A 19,712-nucleotide genomic window follows, 5' to 3' on the forward strand; every position below is an offset into this window, starting at 1 on the left:
ACCCAGGTCAAGCTTGCTGGGAGTCATCATGTCCTCACTAACCTCTGGCCTGCTTCCAACCTGCCCATATCTTCCCCACCCCAGTGGGAAGCCAGCTTTTCTTCACAGACCTTCTCTGCAAACCCCCAGTCCCTTCTTCCAGCAAGTCCTCACAAGGATTTACAGCCTGTTGCTCAGCAGGGATGGAGTTGTTCTCGCTGTTGGAGAGATGGAGGAGATAGGGCAGGGCATGCAGGCTTGGGGGTAGCCAGCAGATTGAAAACTTGCTTAGAACACAAAAATGCTCTCAGCCCCCACTGCCTTCTCCTTCTCCACCAAGAGGGATTTTTCACCATGGCAGCTGAACCAGGTCTACCACATCAGCTTGCAGTGCTTGAACCAGGGCTTCACCTGTCCCAAAAGGAGATGGCTCTGGGACAGCTCTGGAGGGGCAAGGCAGGGAGTCAGACTGACCTGGGGACTCTCAGGACAGACCAGGATCCTGGAGCCCTTCCAGGGCAGGGCTTGGTTCCTCTCCTGTCTTTTTTCCTTTTCCTTTTATTTTTGTGTGTGACCAAGGATGGGTTGGAGTAGGACTGACACACGAGTCTCACTGAGCAGGACTCAGCTGCTCGTCTTCCTCTCCCAGCAGCGTCTGCAGGGCTGCAAACTGTAGCGGTTGCAGGTACCTCCTTGCAGGAAAAAGCAGGAAAAAACTGGCAGGGAGTGGAAACAAGTGGCAAGCAGATTAGAAACCCAGCTCCTATTTATAGACCGGCAGTCAAGAAACTGCCCCTGTGACAGGGCCATCCGTTTAACCCTTCTGGTGCCAAGCACCACCCACCCAGAGATGCTGAGCCCGCCCAGCCTGTGCCATGAGGGAGCATTCTGGCACAGGGGAAGCAGGACTCTGCACCAGAGGGTAGAGGGGGCTGAGACAGGTCCAGGCACAATGGAGCTTACAGAGGTTATTCCTCAGCAAGGCAGCGAGGAGAGATGTGGGGTTATGGCTGTTAAGAAGTTGGGTCACCACGACAAGGAAAAGAATATCCCAAGTATCCTGCTGCATGGCAGGCAGAGAGAGACAAAAATATTTCCTCTAACAGGAAAGTAGTGAACATGTTTTAGGGCCAGCTTCAGTGTTTCCAGCCTCTTTTGTCTCCCCTGGGCTTTGGTAAATTTGAAGGTAATGGAGGCCATCCCCTTTGAGGGCCACTGCATATCCCTTGGCCATGGGTGGTTGCTGATGCTCACACAAGAGTGCACTGCGACCCTTGCTCCCTGCTGCTCCTCGCCATGGTCTCCCCAGAGCTCAGACACTTCACCAGCCCCCTGCCACATTTGCAGGGATTTGTTAAAGGTACCTGAAGCTCTCTCTTGGCTGTTACTCTACCTGCTGTCACTTATGGGTGTCTTTAAGCCACTCACGGTTGTTTTATACACTGCCATGGCAAGGCTTTCCAGCTGTTCCCCCACTTGCTTGTGTCAATAGCTATTTTTACAGGATTGCCTTTTCTTTTACTTCTTAATTGATCTAAATCCTTTCCCTTAGCTTTCTTGTTAAAGGTGGATTTAAAGAAAAGGACTTCATTATCTCAGACATTTTTGAGTCATTATGAATTTCATCCCTCTCTTCATTAATTACTCATTACCCCTCAGCTCTGGAGGGCTGCTTTGTCCCCGATGTGTTTGTGAGCAGCTTCCCTGGCTCCCTGTAATCCCACCAGCCCCTGTTAGCTCGGTCTGGTTTACACTGCCTTCACCATCCCCTGCTCCTGCTCTCCTCCCCTCCCAGACAAGCTCCTGCCTTTCCCTTGCCCAGCACTGTGTCTGCCCAGCCCTGTGCCCCTCAGTGGGACATGAGCATCATCCTGTGCCTCCTGCCTGCCCCAAGGGGCGAGCACCCACTCTCTCTGTCCCTGGGCTGTGCCGAGGAGTCCCTGGCTCCTGGTTAACGTGCTGGCACTAAAGTCTGGATGTAAATAGCTGGGTTTTGGAAAGTGATGGCTTTGCTGGGCCTGTTTCAGTACATGCCAAGCTATGACAAAGCACCATGGAGAACAGAGTAATGTGTAAGGGCCTTGGGATTAACAGGCCAATATTTCCCAAGCCTTTGGCTGCAGTCAGATCCCCAGGGGGAATCTGAAACCTGTGAGCATCTCCTGTGCTGCAGTGGTCCAGGGGGCACAGTGGGTGTCACTGCCCTCCCATCCTGCCAGCAGAAAGCTGTGCTCAGTTGGGCACTCCAGTGCTGACCTCATACTGAACCAACCTTCTCCAGCCCATTTTGCATGCACATACCGCCTGTAACGCCGTGTTGTCCACAAATGCATCCATGACTGGGGATCACAATGAGATGTCCTTTCTCTACACCTATACAAACACACAACCATCCAATCTCTGAGAGATCTCTTCCATTCCAGTCTCATGGCTGGGTTGATTTCCATGCCCCTGCTGCCCCAGCAGCTTCTCTAAAGCTTTGCAGGGCTTTTTGCCTCCACCCCAGGGCAGGGGATGGTGGTTTATAGTCTGCCCTCTCCTCTCTAAGGTCAGTGTTACATCCCTGAGCCTCTTGCCAGGGCTGGAGTGCAGTTGCTGAGGTGGGCCCTTTCCATACTTCATGGAAGTGTACGAAAAGGCAAAGCAGGAAAAATGTGTTGGCTTGGTGAAAGGAAGAGAAGGGTGTGCGATATTTGCTTAGAAAGGGTAAATGAGGGTTCCACAAGTAAGAGGTTGGGTTGCACAGCCAGAAGCAGTGGAATTATTGAAGTTACCACTGATCAACTGAGCTGCACTTTCTCAGGCAGTTTAAACCAAAACATCTTATTCTTCAAGAAAATTGAGAATAAGACATCCACCTCGTCCAGGAGTGCAACTCTGCTGACGTGTCCTGAGTTGCTCCTTGGCACATCCCTTACTGAGAGGGAAGGGGGTCACAAAATCATTTGAGGGGGAATGCAGAGGGAAAAAGAAGCAGCAGCTTAGACTCTTCAGAACAGAGAAATTAATTGAGAATGGGCTGTAAGTGCTTCCAGCAAGTCTTCACACTTGCCAGGAATCCACTACCTACCTTTAGTCGCTGGCAGCAACTCTGGTTGTGGTGAGCTCCATAGGAGTGAGCTCAGCAAAACCCCCTAAACCAAGGATTACAGCCATTTCTCACTCTCCATCTGTGAAGCAGTCATGTGGCTGAGGACAAGGGACTTGACCACTACGGGGATACAAGGGACAGATGCTTTCAGGTGGTTCAATAAACCAGCTCTCCTGTCAATGCAATGCTGTCTCATCCCAAAGAACACGTGAAATCCACAGAATCATTTTCCATAGAATCATTTAGGTTGATAAAGACGTCTAATGTCACCAAGCCCAGCTGTTAACCCAGCACAGGCAAGCCCATGATGAAACCATGCCCATAGGTGACACATTTACATCTTTTAAATACCTGCACAGATGGTGACTCACCACTTCCCTGGACAGCCTGTTCCAATGCCTGACAACCCTTTCCATTATTTTTTTCCCTAATATCTAATCTAAACCTCTCCTGGTGAAACCTGAGGCCCTTTTCCTATAATTTGTGACTTGGGAGGAGAGAGAACACCTCACTACAGCCTCATTCCGTTGGTTGTAGAGAGCTGTAAGGTGTCCCCTGAGCCTTTTTCTCCAAAGTAAGCACCCCAGCTTCCTCAGCCACTCCTTGTAGTATTTATGCTCCACACCCTTGCACAGCTCCATTTCCCTTCTCTGGACACGCTCCAGCACCTCAATGTCCTTCCTGCAGGGAGGGGCCCAAACCACAGCATTTGAGGTGCAGCCTCACCAGTGCCCAGCACAGAGAGGCAATCCCTGCCCTGGTCCTGCTGGCCACGCTATTGCTGATACAGGCCAGGAGCCACTGCCCTTCTTGGCCACCTGGGCACAGCTGGCTCGTGTTCAGTCACTGTCAACCAGCACCCCTGGGTTCTTTTCTGCTGGGCACCTTTCCCGCTGCTCTGCCCCAGCCTGTGGCACTGCCTGGGGTTTTGTGATCCAAGGGCAGGATTTGACACTTCACCTTACTGAACCTTCTACAATTGTCCTCAGATAATCAATCCAGCCTGTCCAGATCTATGTGCAGAGCCTTCCTGCCATCCAGCAGCCAACACTCCTGCCCAATTTGGCATTGTCTGTAACTGACTGAGTGCATTTGATCCTTTCATCCAGATCATTGATAAAGACATTCAACAGAACTGGAACCATCAGCTTTCAAACACAACAGAGTCAAGTAAGACCAAACCATTTATGAGCACAGGTTGGAGTAAGGAGCTGTGCTGGACAGTGAATTACTCTGATGTTTCTCCCCCAAGAAGAAACCCAACTTCCACTTATTCTAGGGCAAACTCAAAAGGTTTTATTTTAATTTTTTTTTTTTAGCAAATTCTATCACGTAAATGTTAACAAAAAACATCTGTACAATTGCCATGATACACTCAAAAGTGAAACAAATAAGATATAAATACAGATATGGATGTAACATGACAAAAGCGGAAAAAATAGAAAAAAAAAATACATGCGCATGAACACGGTGCCAACAAAGTCATTTCTCATGGCTGGCATTTTTCAGAGCGTTTCTTTACTTCCCATTTAAAACATTGTTAGCAACGTCCTGCTGTGTACTACAAAGGTCTATTTTTCTGTCCCTTAATATGTAATATTATGCTTGATAAATAAAGGGGTGGGGAGAAAAGGTTCTGATGACAAAGATGCAAGTTACATTACTTATACAGGTTATTGGTAAGCTAGTAATAAGCAATTAAAAAGACAGTCTCGTATTGTATTGTAATCCAGGCAAGCACACATAGTGTACCTTAAGAAAGCCACATGCCTCGGTATTTCTGAACTACATGAGAACTACAGTACGTAGACCTGTGGGGCAGATGGAGCCAGGATTTGCCCATGCCCACGGAGCACTGGTGCAGCCAATGGCAGAAAAAACATCCACATCTGAGATTTCGGCAACCTTGCAGCCAGGAGCTGCTGTCTGCTGAGAGTTATCTCCCATTCAGATTTTTAAAGCATGGTGGGCAAAGAAAATACACTTTTTTTCCTTTTCTTTTTTTTTCTTTTTTTCTTTTTTTTCTTTAAAGGTACGAAAAATTGAAGCCCTGCATAATGGGCAGCAAGAAAAAAAAAGGCAGCTGCAGTAGGTGGCTACTGCCAGAAGAAGGTGAACACAAGCTTCACTGGAGCAGTGAGGCACTGCAGCATGCAGACCTTCCTCTGCAAGCGTGCGTGGACACTGATTTGTAGCCAGAGAGACCTTTATGCTTGCTGAAGAGAAAACAAGATGATTGTACAGCTTGTTGAAGTCAAAACTGGAGATCAGAGGTGACATTCAGAGCTAGCCCTTTGAGTACTTCAAAGGAAACACAAAATAAAAACTGGGTCATGTTCAACATCCTAAAGAACCCTACTATGTACATTATCCGCGATGATTTTATAAATACCTAAGCAGAATGCTCCTACTGTGTACAGGTAGAACATATCCTAGAGTACTCAAAGGATGGACAGTCCTCCACTCACGCAAAGAAATTAAGTAGCACATTAATGAGCATCTGTTGACAACCAGAAGTGAATCTGATTCAGGAAGTAAGGCCTGATGCTGCCCTTCGCAGCCGCGGGTGTGCCCTGGCTCGGGAAGCGCAGGCGCCTTTTCAAGGACGAGCTCGACCCCAACCAGGTGTCAGGGACGGTACAGTGCGTTCACTCTCAGTGCATACCAACAGCATTTTATAAAACATATAAAATCATTTGAGAAGGAATTCAATTCCTGGAGATTTGCTACAGTGTGCCATTCAATGGAAAGAAAAAAAGTCAAAACCAACAAACAGCAAATGATGATAGACCAAGCTCCATCACAGCTGGGAGCAACTAACACCACCTGGTCAGCTATGCTGACCTTCTGAACCCCAGAACTGGAACAGAAGATGCTGAGCTGAGATGGGGAGAAAGAGAGGCATAAATACTAAGCAGTTCAAAGCACAATTAAAAAAAAAAAAAAACCCCAAACAAAAAAGAAAAAACAAACCAATAAAACAAAAAAACACCCCCAAAAAATCTAGCCTGCTACTAAAAATTCAAACAGGACAGCTTAACTGCTGCCAACAAGTCAACTGAGCATTTCCTCAAAAGGAAAAATAAATTTGTGTTAAAATCAAATTTGAAGCATTCAAAAAAAAATTAAAAAGAGCATTCTAACAAGCATACAGAAAGATGTGGAAAAGAAATGGTCCACGGAAAGGCAGACACTAACCATGGAGAAGCCAATCCCCCCCTTTAGTGAGGATGGCTTTTCTGAGCCTGTGGAAAGACTCTGGGGGAATCCCACACCCCAGGAAAGCACAGGGTTTCTCCTGCCATAGCATTACTGGTTGGGAAAGATGAGGGAACTAGCCCTGCAGGCAGCAAAAGCCTGCACAGGAATACACCAGGAGCAGGTCACCTCCCCTGCTCTCAGGGGAGGGAAAGGGACCAACAAGTTTTGCAGCCCAGTGCCACATAGTCCCCCTCCAGTTCAAATCCCTCCTGAGATGAGGACTGGGAGAAAAGCTGGCACCAAGTGCCAGGTCCCAGCTTAGCTCCTCAGGGATGGGGCTAGAACACACAGGGATAATTGATGGAAGGGGCTTTACCCTGTAGTATGTAGTCTCATATTCTCAGTATGTTCCCAAGGTGTCCTTTCAGCTTCCTAAAGGGGAGATGAAGGAAGCTGGAGAGACTCCAGGGCACTGAGAGCAGCCAGGGAACACACATCCATGACCACAGCTGCAGCCATACGCTGCAAGTCCTTCATCCTCTTGCATCACTAGCACTGGGAGCAAAACCCCAGCTGTGATCCACAGCAGGTTTGGGGTAGGCATGCCCATCAGCCAGGATCCAGCCCAGGGCCAAACACAGCACATTAATTAGCAATCCCCTGCCTTCCCTGGTTACAGGCAGAGCCAGGGGAGCTCCCCCTTTGCCAAAAGAAGGGTCTCTGTTCAGAGAAGGGTGGTGCCATGGGGTATTTGATTGCTGCTGGTTTGCCTCTGACCTGGTCTGTGTCATTAGGCTGCAAAAGGACTTTCCCTGCTGCACCCTCACCCAGAGCACCCTGCTGTCAGCAGTGCCCAGTGAGGGACCCCCACTCTTCTGAAATGCAGAGCACTCAGCAGGCCTGTGCATGGAGATGGCACAAAGGAGGCTTCTAAAGGCAGTTAACAGCACTGCAGGGTCTTGGGAACAGGAGGGGCTGTGGCAGGCAACCAGCACTGTCCCAGCTGGCTCAGAGGTGCTTCCATGTGGTATTTCTGTTCAGATTCAGACACCCTTTCTGTCCTCTGGGATGAACATTTTGCCCAAAGTGCAAAGGAGTTGGGAGGACAAAGCCATCCAGCATCAGTGGGTCAGTCAGAGCAGCAGATCAGCCCTTTGATGCTACAGATTTCAAGGAAAACAGCTGGCACTGAAGTACAGCTCTGCCAGCTCCCACTGCCCTCCCACTGACACACTCAGAGCCTAACCCAACCCCACCCCCCTAACTCCACCACCCTATTTGCAGACATCGGTCCCAGAACTGGGTCTCAGGTTCCCCTTGGGGAGTAATAGGTAACCTGGACAGTCTTTTGAACATATGAAAGAGCCAAATGGGTTGAGAGGGGAGAAGTATATACAAAGTCAATGAAAAGAGCAAGAGCCCAGCTTTTATGGACAGCACAGCTGGCTGGAGAGCAGTTACAGAGAGATCAGCCCATCTGGGGTCTGTCAGAACTATGTACAAAACTCAGATGTTTAAAAAGAACCTGCATTTTCATTACTCACTTGGTATCTCTCAGTATTAAAGCATCTGAGGCTGGAATCACAGCCACACCTGCAGAGATCTCCCCTTGGAGAGCCCTGCAAGCCCAAGCTGCGACAGGGAGTACAAAACAGGAACACAAGACTTGAAAGAAGAGAAGGACCCAGCCAGAATGGGTGGGGGGAGAGGGCAGGTAACTAGCACACAGAAACCAAAACTGGGTATGAACTAAACCAACAAGATTTGTTTGACTTTTACCTGTGTCCACGTTCTTGGACTCAGTGTTAGAATGCTAACCTAAACATATTTCTGAGATTTCAGCAGGCTATACAAATATGTTTAAGTATGGCTTTCTGATGTTCACTTTTAATGAAGACTGCGACACAGACCTTGCTTCCTTTACATTCAATACCAGTAAGATTCTACATAAAAGCTTTTAAGGGACTAAAATACTGATTGCAATAAATATCTGCATGGCCTCCTTAAGCTGATGGAGCACGCCAGTGAAGAGTAGCAGAAAGGTCTCTGAGAGGCACCGTTGATTGCTTCTAAGTCTACACATATGTCCACAGATCTCCATTAACTGTGCGTTGAAACATCTGAAGAGGAGCTGCTGTTGCTGTTGGTGGTCTGTGCCCTCTTTATATACAAGTTTAGTAGCTTCATCTGAAAGAAAGAAAGAAACATCAGGAGAAGATGCCAGAAAAAAAATCAGGGGGAAAAGTTGATGTCAATGTAAAAACTCGCATTCTGTGGTGAACTCATTTTGGGGTGAGCTGACGTGGGGCACTCTGGAGGACAAGCAAGAAAACTGACCATATTTCAGAACAGAGACAAGAGGCTATGCCCAGTCCCACTGAAGTTACAGGTAGACTTAATGCAAACTCTTGCATTTCACTGCAGCAGCCATCAGTTCACAGACCTCAATCCCTGCGGCCAGGTCAAGCAGGATTCCCACAGAGGTCAGTAGGGCTGCAGGCACACTGGTGATCCCAAGAGCCATGGGTTCCCCTCCTAGGAAACACCCTGAGTTTTCCTGTTCTATAAAATGTTATTTTTCAATGACATCATATCTTCACTAACATGGTACATCTAGTGCAACTGCCATTGTTATGACTATATACTTCTCTTGCATGTATTTGCTCTCCTTTTCCTCCTTGCCACCTTAACTCCAGATCCTGTAATGACTCATGTTTACATTTAACTTTAAACAGGGAGGCAGTCTACATAAATCCAGAAGAATTACTTACATGTTTATAGTTAGTGATGTGGTGGACTATGTTTGTGGCACTGAGGACACTGGAATAATAAAGCCACTACAACATTTTATAGGGGGATTTCCTAACCTCCCAAATATAAAGAGGTAAACCTCAGCACACATAGCTGTCTCTCTGCAGAGTAATTTGGAGGCACAATTGTAATTTGTTTAGTGACAAGACAAGACAGAAATAAAGTCCTTAGTCTCAGATTTTTTGGTCTGTACCACACTTCTTTACCCATGAAAGAAATTATGGACTTCAAAATGAGAGAATGAAGCCCTCTGAACTAAGCAGCTATTCACATGCACAGATCTGTTTCAGTAACGAGAACTGCAGAATTCATCTTATAATTTTGTGCATAGAAATCATGACTATGAAGACTTAAAACAGCAGAAAAAAAATTTGTGGTGGGTTGTTGTGCAGCTCTGAAAAGTGATCAAAGATTAACATAAAATTCTTGTCTGAAGGACAGTGTAGTTGAATTAAGGGCTTGGTTTCACTTGCAGCATCAGGTCAGAATTTGAGTTTTGCAGCAAGTCTGACCCCAGGGTACAAAGTCCTTTGAAGGGTCATTTGAGCTTGCTGTTGTCCCAGAATGAAAGGAACACATGTACCCTGTTATTAAGAGTGAAGCTTTACCTGCATTTCTACCAGCCCTAACCACAACTTGCTGCTGAGAGGACCTGCCCTCCCACCATCCCCATGCATTCCCATCCTCTGCACGAGGATGCCTGTGTGGTCACACAGCAGAACAAAAGCTATTTAATTTGTATTGCAGATCTGGTTTTCAGTCAGAGCAGCCAGCTGAGCCAGCTCACTGAACAATCACCTCTGGATGTAATGCCAAAGGAGCAAGGCAAACATGGCTGAAGAAGGACTGTCTCAGAGGCAGCCTGCAGTTACACAAGATCAAATGCATCATTAAACCAATCCCCAAACACCATTAAAATTTTCTAAGTGGGATTTCAAACACTCAGACTGCTGAGCAAGTGTGGCACTGTTTCAGTGGCATTTGTCAGGGTGAGACAGAATTTAATACATTTCAGGGAGCTTGACCCAGAGCTACACTAAAGCCACTGGTCTTGCTGGCTAGTAAGAGCCAGCAGAATGGCTTGCACTACCAAAACACCATAGACACATTACTCTTGTACCTTGCTTCCTGTGAGTTGTGCGAGATGAGGTTTCAGTTCTTCTCCAATTACTGAATAAATAGCCACTAGGCAAAATACACTGGCTTTTCGGACACTGCTCTCCGTGTTATCATAACCCTGGGGATGAGAGGAGAAGGTCAGAAGACAAACAGCACTCCCAACACCCTTCCTGAACAATACAGAGCTGATGTACATTTTCCAAATGTGGCTGACCTAAGAGATCAATTAAAAAACCTCTGCTTAACGTAACAGTTTGCAACCTGAATACTCAAAGAGCAGGAGAATGCAATCACTCTATCTGTTCCTTTTGTTATTACTTATTGTTGTCATATTGTAAGCCATTAATGTCTAGTTATTTATAGCATTAGATAACAACACACGGTTTCCTAACACGAGCTTGGGACTCTATCAGATACACTTCTGTGTCCAGTTCAGATGACCATGAACTACCCTGAACAGTCAGGGCTCTTTGAAGGGTGTATTACCTATCAAGTAGGAAATACCACAGGAAAGAACATGCTGAAAGACCCTTGTACATGTGCTGATCTCAGGCAGCTTGGGCAGAGCTCAAACTAGCCAGCAGGTCACCGAGCAGCTATGGACACCAGTCCCAGACTGATGCAGAGATGCATCACTCAGCAACCATCCCACCCCAGGAGAAAGGCAGACATCACTTCAGCCTGCGGGGTGCTGGCTCCTCTCGATTCAGGGTGACCTCTGCAGAGAAAGCCAGAGGAAGGATGCAGCACAGCTGGGGCTGTTCCAGCTGCAGGGTGAAATGACAGTCTGCAATCCCACAAAACACTGAGCTAGGAAAGCAGGAGACCTCAGAGCCTCCTCATCAGGACCAGGGCAAGTACCACAACTCTTCCCTGCTGAGCCCTGTTCTTCCACCTGTTCATGGAGAGCCTGCTCCAGGCTGCTGAGCTGCACACTTGTGCTCACACTGCTGCTGGCACTCCTTGCCTCCTCACCACTCTGCCAGCACCCTCAGCATGGTGAACAAGCACAAAGGTGATTCTCCCCACACACTGTCCTTCAGCCAGTATCCCAAAATACTTCCCAAGTGTAAGGAGTAAATTCCTTAGATCACTGAGTTCCTAAGATAAAGAAATATCTCAGGCAAACTAGGCTCTGAAACAAGAACCATTTAAAGTAATTAGACAAATAAAACTGCCTCTTTAAAGGCATGCTGCTCTCAGACGTTTCCAGCGCATCAAAGCTTTGCTGTTCAGATTGCTGTCTCCAACAATGATGGCTAAAACTATTTTACAACAGAAGTTTAGATGAATACAGAATTGTCCAATTCCCAGAAGCTGAGATTTAAGAATTGCAAGAGCTGACACTACAAAGTTGGGACGAATGCCAGAATGCATAAGGGGAATTTCTGACTTTGCTCATGTCCTTCCAACATTTTATGCTCACAATGAGGAGGCCCCAGTTCTCCATAGAAGTCTTACCCACCCAAACACATCTCCCCCTTTCACTCTGACTGATCTCCTCCCTCACTGCTACTTCATGTGCTTCCTTCTTGTTTCCAGCCCCATCCCAGCAATGCCAGCTGCTTGTGCAGGGAACCAAAAGACAACACTGCTGCAGCCAGTGCTCAAAGCTAAATCCACAGTGTACAACCAAGCCTCAGCACTGGCAAAAACACAGCTCCCCACCCAGCCCGAGAGGGTTATGAAAGAGGCTGAATGAAGTCAGCAAGTAGTTTAGTCCTAATTTCAGAGAGAAAAGAGGAAAGGAGCAACCTGCCTGTTGGGATTCAAATTCAAGTGCAAAGTAGCATCAAAGCACGGAACGGCTCAGCGGAATTAAAGGGGACTACATGATGTACAGAGACAGTGTAAAATGTGGCTAATTCCTACCCTCAAATTTATTGCATGGCTGCTATTTGAGAGTCAGAAAAAGGCATCCAGTTGTGGAACATCCATGTAAGAACCTGAGCTTTCATTTCCTTAACACTAAAATGATCAAAAACTCATATATAACAATTTTATTTTACCAAAAATTAAATGGCTTAATTTACCAAAATCTGGCCCCAAAGGATCCATCATTCTCTCCCCCTTAGGGCAGAGATCTCACAAACTAAAATGGTGGCTTGTGCTCAGGAGCAGTGACATGGGGTTCTGTACCTGTAACAACCCAGGAATGATATCAGGTAGGAGCTGATGCAACGATTCCTTGGAAATCCTCTCGATGACTTTCGTTTGCATTTTGATGGCAGCTAAGTTAATTGGATAATCTGCAGTCTGAATAATGGGGCAAAGCACCTTGATGCACTGCTCGGGGTGGATGGAACTCGCCAGGGTGGAAGCAGCTTCTTCAGCAGCTCTGACGACCTGAAACGAAAGTAGAGCAAGCCCTTATGTTAATGAGGTCACACTTGACAGCCAACACCACTGGTGTGTGCTAGGAATGGCTGCCAGGAAATGCTTGGGGATGTTCATTAACAGATGCACAGGAGACTCTGTCAAGGGGCAACTGATTCTGAGACTTCCCATCCTCTGTCTCCAGTGACATCTTTGTTCCAGCAAGAAGTCCTGCCTAATGTAACTGTGTCAGAGTTGTGGCTAGTTTGATAAAATGATCTGTCACCTGAGACAGACAGGCACTCCCATTCCAGAAGGAGCGAGAAGATGACATCTCTCCAGCCACTGTCACAGAACCCAAACCCACCAGCTAAGATTTACACAAAATGGATCTCCTTAAGCATTACACCAATGGCCCTGGTGCAGGTTTCAGTGTGCACTTTGCTGAGTGCCCTGTGCCCACGCTGAGACACCCATGGCAGCTGTGTCCTGCCCCTTCCCAGCTGAACTATGCTGCAGTCAAATCCAGGTCACAGACACAAACGGGCTTTGGGGTGTCCCCAACCAGGCAGCTCTGCTCCCAGCACATCTAACCCATCAAAGCAGCACTGGGATACCATACAAAATGGGAGGAAGAGCAAGTGGAGCAAGCAGCAACAAGCCCACATGGTAAAGCAGTCACACAAAGCAAGGAGGATGCTATATTCAACTCTACCCTAGGAGAAAGCAGATTCACAACTTTACTCTCTCCCAGCAGGTAGGACAGCTAGTTCAAAGAAGAAAGACCCAAATCTGGTCTCTCCTCCCAAGAGAATTTATTAATTTTACATTCTACAGTAATTGGATAAAAAAGAACAGGATGGGAAGGCAGGTTTTCTTTTTTCAAGTGTCTGTGCTAATTGCCAGGCAACAAAATGAAGCTTCCTCTTGGCTGCACTCTTCCTGGCCACAAATAACACACTCTTTACTCCTCATGTTCTTGTTACAACACAAAAGGAGGATGCTTTTCCCCATCTTCTCTCTCTCCCCTCTTCTCAGGGCTTACTTTGAAGGGAGGGTAAATCCTGAGTAGACAGAGATGCCCCCATGGGCAGACTTAAATCCAACACCTCAACTTCAAGAAGAAAGAAGCAATCACAATTCCTCATGTCTGGGATCTTCTAGTCTCAGGCAGTCCCTAACTGAGCCCATGAACATTAAAGCACCCCTCTTTCCTGCTTGTGTGGGAGGCTCAGGTGCCCAGCACCAGTTCTCTACCTCCTTCTAAACTGAACTACTGGGGTTGTCTGAAGTCAACACTTTGAAACCAGTAGTAGGAACTCTGTCCCAGACAATCTGCAATACAGCAAATAAATCAAACCAGATCTTCTGTCACTTAGACTGAAGCCATGGCTGCTGAATTTGCTTTGTTCTCCCTTCCCACACACTGTGATGGCATCAAACTCAGGGATTTCTATTTGAGTAACACAACCTATAGATAGATGTAGCTCTATCAAAGCCTCAAAAGAAGGTGAGCTTTCATTATTTTTAAGCAACTGCTGTGGATAATGCATGAACAATGAGTAGCTGGAAGCTTATCTTAGTCCATGGACTTCAAAACACAAGGTTTAATTGACTTTTAAGATAACAGCAATTAATAGTGACCAGAAGAGATCATCTCCACCTATGGGGCCTCCTTCACCACTGTCACAGCAGCATAGCCATGCTGCCAACATTTATCTTCCACTCATGCTGACAGCTATCTCCCTGAAACAGGAATGGCACAAGACACTTGCATTCCCAGGAAGCAGCAGAACTCATCCACTTGGCTTTTGGCATTCTCTGAGGCAGATCCAACAGTGAATGTGATCTCAGACACTTCACACAGCACAAATATTGCATGCAGGCAAGATATGAACAGGATGATGAATCAACCTGAGATTTTAGACTGCTTCTGTACCAGTGCCCTATTTACTGAAGTAAAGCTGTCCAAGTGCTCCATTTACTTCAGGCCTTTCTCAGCATTTAATTATAACATTAAAACACATTCCAAAATGAATGTCAGTCTGCAGTGTGGTCAATATTAAAAAAAATTCTTCCTGAAAGATCTGTGAATGAGCAGCCATGCAGAACAGAATGCTTGCTTTCCCACTTACAGCAAGTTTTTCCTCTTCCAGCTATTTCTTTGCTAATTTCTCTTTGATTTCACACATGAGAAGCATAAAAGTTAATATTTTTCCACATAAGTTAGTACTAGCTCAGGAGCCAGCACTGTGTGATTTTGTTGGGAAAAGAAGAGAAACACCCAAGTACTTAAGGGTAATCTAATGCCAGGCTTTGATAGCACAGAGTGGAATTGCTGGAGTGGATTAAGTCAGGAGTTGCCAGAAGGTCTCTGAAGGAATCCACTTCCTGACACTGCAGCTTCTCATGTCTGCTTTCCACAAATGATGGAAAGCATGAACTTACAGAGGGCCCTGATACTTCACCATCCATTTAACTATTCACTAGGAAGCCTCTAACTAAAAAACCCCACATATTACTATTTGAACACAGGCCATTTTGGATTTTGTTCTGCAGCAATGCCCAACACTGTTGGGAAGTGTTTTCAGACACCTTCTGAAAGAAAAGCTTGCACATATATCACAACACATTTAAACATTACATCCTCTTGGTATCCTTCCTACTTGATAAAAAAGCAACAATATTGTAATATAAACTTATGGCTAGACTGATCTCAAATGCACTACCATTTAAAAAAAAGGAGTAGGTGAAAAATTGAATGAATATTTTATCTGGGTTTCAGTTCCATATTGTGTTTGCATAGTTTACTATGCATATTAAGTTGAAGGTACAAAGCAAGTGCATGAGACAAAAAGCCTATTAACCAATTCCAAGCACAAGGAGCATTAAAATACAGTCATAATTTTTCACTAAATAAGTGAGGGCTCAACAGCAACAAAGGTCACACACATTTTGCCCATCAAAAGGTGAGAGAGCAAGGGAAGTTGTGAAGGTACAGAAATTATTTATGCTCCTGACAGTCCTGCTTTCAGCACTGCTGCCCAGCTCTAGCACAGATGTGGCTACAATTAGGTAGTGGCTGGCTGCTTCACATCTCTTGTCCCTGCAGTGCCTTCCCCCCAAACAGGAGGATGCATTGCCCATGTCCAGCCTAGTAGGAGCTTGTAAATGTGACAACACTGGGGACACTTCCAAGCCTCCCACATCTGGCAGACAACGCCTGCATCTCAGCCACACTTCAGCAAACCCCTGAGTGTGTGATTAACTCTAATAACATGCTCAAGTCTCACTGACATCAGCGGGATTCCAGCATGTGCTTACATGCTTGTTTGGATGAGAGCCTCTGCAGGTAATCAGCTCCTGGCTCCCTGGGGAAGCACTGGCAGGTGATAGGGTGTAGGAAAGGGTAGGGCAATACCAGCTGATGGTGAGCCAGAGAGAAAAACTCATCCCTGCTGGCAAAGGAAGCCAAAAGCCACCATTTTGCAATGCAAGTACCAGCCCTGTCCCTCCTCCTGGCTTTGGCAAAACAAAACATTCATCCACTCAGACAGACTCTGCATCCCACAAGGGGCTCTCAGTATTTACCCAGCCAGCTCAGTTCTGCTCACCTGGCACTGCCAGAGAAATCAGCAGCATTTCCCAACAGAGGGAAGTGAATTATCAAAAGATGCAACCTGCCAGGTCATTTGGCAACAAGAACATGCAATTGTAATAGAGTTTAGCAAAGACATTTTGCCACGAGGCACAAGGCTTGTGCCTTGCAAATTGTACATACCTTACAATATCAAAAAATCAAGTATCTTTTTTAACCAGGGCTTTAACCTGACCAGCAGAGTGAAACAACCTTAAAAGGAGTGGGAGAAATGAATAAACATGATCAAGGAACAGGTCTTTGTCCCAGCTTTGAAAGCAAGATCAATAGATACACATCAGGAAGTGTCAGGAAAGGCTCATGCTAGCAGTGACACCTCAATAAGTTGTGTCTATATAATCTATCCTTTAAGCTCAAGAAAATGAAAAGGGGCTGTTTGCTACGTGCTCAGACTGGGGAGCTTGCTGTCACAAGAGGATTAGAAGTTAGACAAGTTAACCAAAGGAAAAAAGAAGCCAACACACACAGGGAGGCAGGCAGAACCATTCACACAGAAAGGCTTTAAGACAGCTAGAAGAGGGAAGAATATCCAGAGGGAAGCATCACTGTATGCTTGCTTCTTGCTAGTCAGTCAGGTAGGGTATCAAGCGAAGCAAGATTTTTATCTGACCTAATATAATTATTCTTAAGAATCTCAGAGATACAAACGAAAAGCAGAAAAGCCATCAAATTATGATGACAGTTGGAAGCAGCAGGTTCAAAAGGGTGGCTATGAAGCAAGATGTGCAAGACTACAGAGAGCCTGCAGTTCTTTAAAAGCACAGACACTAAGCTGTGTGTAAGGTATGTCACAAACATGATTTTACCTCTCAGTAAAAGCTTAGAACAAACCATGGCTTGAACTGGATAGTTTGACATCATTCAACACAGGGCAGGTAGCCCTGGAATGCAGATCTAAGAGATAGCTCTTGGCCTTAAAGCAGCAGGGTTTCTCCTTTCCAAAGGCTTGCCTTATCCTCTACACAGTGGTGACTAGATTCAGCTTGACTTTTGCTGGCATAATGTAAGTTCTGTGTGCTGGTGGGTTCCTTGAAAGACATCTGTGATGCATTAACTCACTTTCTAGTGAGTCTCACAAAAGTTTTTACACCTCCATGCAGATTGCTTTAGGGAAGGAGCCACATTCACAACAAGACCAGCCAGGTGTAGCACACAGAAAGCTGTTCACCCCTAGCAATGTCTTCCTTAATGTTACCAAGGAGTCAACTTCAAAGTAACAGGTCAGGCAGTCCCAGGAATATGCATGGGAAATGCTTCCCAATTTCAGTAGGAGAGAATATGCTGATGGGCAGTATTAGTGTGATCAAGACAGCGACCTGTGACAGATCCTTGCCTTCTAATAGAAGAGCATGTTGGATTCATCAAAGTTCTACAAAATTCGCTGGACAAACTTTGGATGACAATTCCCACTGGTTCACAGTGCACTGCAGCCACAGGATGCTGTTCACTTAAGACAGCCAGAACTCAGATTCCATCTCTTCCACTCCATTTCTTCTGCTCAACTACTACACTCCATGCATTAACATGTTGCTTGCTGCCTGACAACTGCAGCAACCAGCTTATGTGTTATGATAGTTTCATTTCTGCTTTAAAGAGACACAAAGTAGTGGCAAATAAGGAAAGAAAAATGTCCTGACTCCCCTAAGGCAGAACATGCCAGGTTCATAGGCTACACAGGGCATCAGTGTAATATGCAGGGATCTCAGCAAAGCAGCACCTGAGGCACCTGGATGACAGCTTCCCACAGGAGCTTCAGCTGGAGTACTTTACCATGACTGCTAGTTACAGTGTCTCTGCAGAAGGCTGTAGAGAATGAGGCAGTGCAGGCAAACCCCCTGAAAGTTTAGAGGCTTTGTACACCATTGTGAAACATGCAGAGTGTCAGAGAGGTTTATTAAGCAGAAGAACAAGGTTTTGCTTTCAGCTTGTGAGGCATGCAGCTGTGTTTTTAAACCAATTTTTGCCATCTACAGGTGGTTACTTAAAGCCTGTATAATCTAAGCTGGAGGGGATGGAGGTTTACCAGTACCTAGTCAGGCAAACTCCCATCCCTGAAGGTTTACAGTCTGATCCAGACAGGAACAAACAATTATGGACTTGGTTTCAAAGCAGGAAGTGGATTCAGCAATGGGGAGTGCTAAGCAGATGAAAAAGCAGTGTGATTTTTATAGGGATTCAGAGATGAAGTAGATTAGACTGCTTCTCCTGGGTACTAAACATTTGAAATAGATATATTATGAAACATCAGTGATTGTCCAGTTGCAGCACTGGTAGCTTCCAGCATGGACTAGGTAACAATTAATCTTCAAGATTATGATCATTTAGTGCTTTTCTTTTTGCAGAAACCTACATAGATCATACCATCATCAGAGTACTGTTAAAATATATAAATGTCAGAGGCAAATCTAAAAGCACCTCATCAAGATAATAAAAATTATCTACAGGTGGTAGGTAACTGATTTCTTCTTCTTCTCCTTCTCCCTCTTTTAGAGGGTTACAGCAAAGAACGTACAATAATGTACAATAAGCATCCCAATTATACTTATGGACCATCTATATCATAAAATAAAAAATGAGATATCTAAGATACAGCACAGGATCCTTTCCTTACATGCAGAAATCACACATCAGTTAAGTCTATAGGCTTTGTGCCAGAGACAGAAGCAAGGAATTAGCTATCCTGCGATTTTTCACTCTGCCACTGATTTCCAAGGCAATAAACTATTTCTGTTTTAAAATACTCAATAAGAAGAAATTATCCTCATTTTGCTGGCATTAATCTGAAGCAATGTCACACCAGTGGCATTGGGTCAGCAAGCAGCATCTCTCCTTAGTTATGGGTGAGTAACTACACTGGAACAAATGAGTTAATATTAACTAATTGGCAACAGAAAGATGGTTCTCTTCTAAATAACTCCAAACAAAGACTGATAAAAATCAACAAGATTTAATATCATCCACAACTTCAATTACGTTCTAATGTTCCAAAAGTAAGTGAAAGGCATTTACATGTCAACCCCTCTAAATGTTTCCAGTTGTGACTGAAGCACGCTTGACTCTTCAGATCACCCCATTAAATCAACAGCATCGAACAGACTGTTGTACTACAAACAGTATAAAAACAGGACAAAGTTAAAAAATGCAAACCAGTCATGAATCCCAACCCAGAGCCATCTAGTCTGTAGCCTAGGGTTACATTAATTTTGACCTGCTGCTGAGGTCTGTGTTTTGCCAATCTCCTCCATTTGCACTCACAACAAGGTGTGACTCAGCTCCAACTCCATGTCCCAACTTTTCCTCTCCCATGTCTCTGGGGGAAATGTGGTGCTCTCAGCAGTGCTGCTGATCCCAGACCTTGCCTTCAGCAACAGAAGGCAGACAATTTTTAGCCATGGCAAAGACCCAACCGTCTAAAGACCTCTGCCTGGACTTGGAAAAACAGCCAATTATCCAGATATCTAACTATGCTACCACTGCTTTGATACTTCCAACTACGTAATCTGGAATAAAATCATAAGCCTTTTCTTGTTAAAAAAA

The 19,712-nt window shown here is 45.5% G+C and overlaps 1 protein-coding gene across 31 annotated transcripts in view; it reads right to left on the minus strand.

The window, feature by feature from the left end:
• Positions 1 to 4,340: 4,340 nt before the first annotated feature.
• Positions 4,341 to 19,712, minus strand: part of CLASP1 (cytoplasmic linker associated protein 1) — a 170,290-nt gene continuing 154,918 nt past the window's right edge. For all 31 annotated transcript variants that reach the window (XM_033065127.1, XM_033065098.1, XM_033065111.1 and 28 more), the window contains 3 exons: positions 12,341 to 12,547; positions 10,203 to 10,319; positions 4,341 to 8,458 (listed from right to left, as the gene is read on the minus strand). In XM_033065127.1, coding sequence (XP_032921018.1) covers positions 8,372 to 8,458; positions 10,203 to 10,319; positions 12,341 to 12,547 — 411 coding nt within the window. In that variant the 3' untranslated portion in view covers positions 4,341 to 8,371. The remainder of the gene's footprint in view (positions 8,459 to 10,202; positions 10,320 to 12,340; positions 12,548 to 19,712) is intronic.

The sequence above is a fragment of the Catharus ustulatus genome, chromosome 7 (genome assembly GCF_009819885.2).
Source record: "Catharus ustulatus isolate bCatUst1 chromosome 7, bCatUst1.pri.v2, whole genome shotgun sequence".
In the NCBI taxonomy this organism is placed as follows: Eukaryota; Metazoa; Chordata; class Aves; order Passeriformes; family Turdidae; genus Catharus; species Catharus ustulatus.